This window comes from Nicotiana tabacum, chromosome 8 (assembly GCF_000715075.1).
Source record: "Nicotiana tabacum cultivar K326 chromosome 8, ASM71507v2, whole genome shotgun sequence".
Lineage (NCBI taxonomy): Eukaryota > Viridiplantae > Streptophyta > Magnoliopsida > Solanales > Solanaceae > Nicotiana > Nicotiana tabacum.
In genome coordinates, this window is record NC_134087.1 from 187490673 (window position 1) to 187494490 (window position 3818).

The following is a 3818-nucleotide window of genomic DNA, read 5'->3' on the forward strand; positions in this document are numbered from 1 at the left end:
TCGGAAATATAGCTAAAACTATCCCTTTTTTGGATCCACCTTATATCAATAATATGACTCCAACTATAGGTAGTTTTAGACAGGTTTCTTTTGAAGTAGATGTTTGCAGTGGCAGATCCAGGATTTATATAGGTCGTGAGTGCTTCACTAATTTAATATAAATTTACCGTGGTCAAACATGATCATAACACTAACGGTCAATTATTTAAATTTTTAAGTACTATCTATGAATACATAACACAGTTTGGCCAAAGCCACTGAATGTGAATCCATACCTCAAAATGTGAATCCACCACTGAATATTCGGACCAACTTACACACCTCAAATAGTTTACCGGAAATTAATAATTTTCCTCAGCACAAATACTAAATAATTACAACTATCCATCAAGATTTAGACAGACAAAAAAAACCAACATAGATAGTCTTCTTTCCATTAACAGCACATTAGCTGTTTCTTCACTTCAAATGGAATGTGAACTGTGAAGTGTAAAGATATTTACATGAAAATGTACAAAAGGAAGCTTAAAGCACTTAATGAAAGGTCTTCAGAATCATACAAGAAAAGGAAACAACATTTTGCAGAAGCGTGCAAGCATTGCTCATAAGAGAAAGGGCTTAATCATAGTCATTTCATGATCATGTTACACCATTAGTCCACAGCTATGAGCGCCGTCCACGCCTATCTTTAGCTTCACCTCAAGTTTTATCCCTTCAAAACTAAGCTAATCCCTATACAGAAACTGTCACATAAGTCTATTGCCTTTACAAAGAGGCATTCACCATAATCCTAGTTCAAGAATCAGTCCTTTTGTGGGGTTCAAAGAGTATGTCATCATCTGTATTTTTAGCCACGACCAATGCCCAAGAAGTAGTTAAAATCATGGTGTTGGACCCCTAATTGCTTTAGCCATGAATCAGCCACGCTTAATAGGGACACTAGCCTCTCTTGGTCCCTTCCACTCCTGTCCGAAATCCACACATTACCCTGCATCTTGTAAGTTGCCAAACCGAAAGGTGAAAGCGGGATCGTTTCCCCTCCGTTTCCTTTCCTAATACCTTTCTCCATGCTATCTTCAAGGTCCATATCTGCACAAATCCAACAGTATAGTGTAAAATTCTTCTGCATATTACCGATCGAGTAACATAGGCAACCAAATTTCAGTTGTTCATAGGACAAAATGAACAATACCTTGGAAAGAAGAAGAAAGAGTGTGGAATGTGAGGAAGCATGTAGACAAGTCCTTAATGGTTTTTCCCATGGGAATGTGATAGATAGGGTACCTATATTTTTCATATCAATAAAGTTAGTGACACAATCTTTCCGTAACTCCATCTCATTATTTTCTGTTTGCAAAAATTAAAAATCAACATAAATGAGGTGTATCAATAGGATTTGCTACAGGGTAAACAATATCCCTTGAACATCAATGAAGGTGCAATATAACTATTTCGATTGGTAAGAGTTTTTATACATTGAAATCACCTGAATTTGGTAAAATATACTCGAAAAGAATCATCAGTTACATGATTATAAGTGCGCGGAGAGACAGAGATAGAAAGAGTTGATATACCAAGCAACTGACATCCAACTTGCTGGTGAAAGATCTACACTTCTCAATGACATTAGTCCAGGGTGTCTTTCAGCTAAGCTACTGATCTGAAAGCAAAATGAATATTAGATGCACATAGAATACAAAATAAAGCATCATAATCTTAAGAAATTCAAACTACAGTTTCCCTTGCATAGAACAAATGCCTAAATAAACCAGAATTACATAAGTAAAGACGCAAGTAATTTCTATAATTAAGGAGCTCGGAGAATCGAATCAAGATGATACAGTATTTGTAGCATCAAATAGTTATAAATAAGAAATCACGCCAAAAAAGGAGTGTACATTTGTTTAATTTTGTTGTAGACATTACCATCTTTTGTTCAATCATAATGCTCAAAGAAGGAAACAAGAAACAGTTGAACCTGGAATAGAACACAAATCAATGTACAACTTATATGCTTCTACCACTCATGAATCACTGGCCAATACCATATATATACAACAACGAACAACCCACTGGAATCCCACAAGTGGGATCTGGGGAGGGTATTGTGAACGTAAACGTTACCTCTACGTTATGAAGGTGGAGAGACTCTTTCCGATAAGCTTTCGGCTCAAGAACAGTAAAAAGGACGCAATAATCAATTAATAGCAACAAAAATATGAAGCAGAGAAATAGGAACGGAAACAATGGGCAGTCTATAACTATAGTTTTTCTTAGTGCAAGAGAATGGCAAGAATAGGGAGACAAATTACCTTATCCACCAGAGGTACTCTTCCATATGGAGAAGATCTCTCAAAGTATTGATAATAAAGGTAACCCAATCTACCATTCATTTGCAAGTTGCTATCTTGATCAAATAAACCTTCGTCTGAGGAACAACCATCCCATCTTGATAGCTTTTCACTCTCACTCTCATCACTCAATGAATCACTAAAAGAATCCCTTGTCTCCCAAACAGACTCGTTCTCCACCCTATAAAAAAAACATAAAACCAGTTTTAATTTCAAGAAAAGGCTTTATACCACAAGAAATGTGCTTTTCAACTATGTCGCTCGGACTCTCCAAAATTGTTGTTGCACCCATTCGGATCCTACAAAATTGCACTACTTTTGAGAACCTGACAAGCACAACATAAAAAGGGCAGCCCGGTGCACTAAGCTCCCGTTATGCGCGGGTTTCGTGGAAGGGCCGGACCACAAAGGTCTATTGTATGTGGCCTTACCCTGCATTTTCTGCAAGAGGGTGTTTCCACGGCTCAAACCCATGACCTCCTGGTCACATAGTAGCAACTTTACCGGTCCGTGCAACATAGCTTTTCAATTATAGGAATCTGAATCTCTTTTCTAAACACTAGGACCAGTAAGTTAGAAAGTTAAGCCAAACCATGAACTATGATCAATTTGAGATAACCTAAGAATATAATGTGACATACAAAATGGTACCTTAAAATGCTTACAGATGAACTGCTGGTGAAAATTTGGATAGCTGAAAGATAAGGCACATAATATTGGACTAAAGTTTCACCACTATCCAATTTAATAGGAACTCCAGCACCATAAGCACTCCATTCATCATAACAATTCCATAAATCAGCCAATGTAAAGTATTCAATCTCTTCCTTTTCTTTAGGATGCCAAAGCCTATTAAGGTTTCTAGTTTCACTCTGCACAAAAACCAAATCATATCATACAAAATAACACATGCTCATCTATAAAGGAACAAAAAAATGTACGAAAACAAACCTTGGCAAGAAACTGGGATGGTACTAATGGGGTAGTGCAATTCAAGAAAGAATCAAGATTTGATTGCATTGAACGTTTATCAATAGTCATGATTATTGAAGCAAAATACAGAGAGAGAAAAAGAGAAATAGAACTGTTTTCTCTCTTCTAACTCTGTGAAATTGTGAATACAAGGATACCCCACAAAGGAAAACAAAGACAAAACAGAGGAAATAAAGCAAATTATAGAGAGAGAGAGAGGAAGAGACTATAACAGGATTTTATAGTTTTATTACCTTTTATCTGTGAATGACAAAAAAATATGAAGACTTTTTGGACTTTCAAAAAATTAGTCATAAAAGAAATAAAAGGAAACAGAAATCTTTTTTATTTCCTTTTATTCTCTCTTTTCATTGCTAGGGGAAAAACCACAATCTTATAAGAACACAAACAAGTCAAGAATTTCAATCCCAAGATTGAAAGCAAAAAAGAAAAGAAAAAAAAGGAACAAATTCTGTTTATTTCTGGAAAATGACG

At 35.9% G+C, this 3818-nt stretch overlaps 1 protein-coding gene across 1 annotated transcript; it reads right to left on the reverse strand.

Annotated features, from left to right (window-relative positions):
- Positions 1 to 258: 258 nt before the first annotated feature.
- Positions 259 to 3563, reverse strand: LOC107759236 (uncharacterized). Its single transcript, XM_016577120.2, has 6 exons — positions 3303 to 3563; positions 3003 to 3223; positions 2313 to 2532; positions 1575 to 1660; positions 1193 to 1284; positions 259 to 1089 (listed from the first exon to the last, which is right to left on the reverse strand). Exons 1-6 carry the CDS (start codon positions 3390 to 3392, stop codon positions 848 to 850), a joined length of 951 nt encoding a protein of 316 aa, XP_016432606.1. The 5' UTR covers positions 3393 to 3563; the 3' UTR covers positions 259 to 847.
- Between the last annotated feature and the right edge of the window lie 255 nt (positions 3564 to 3818).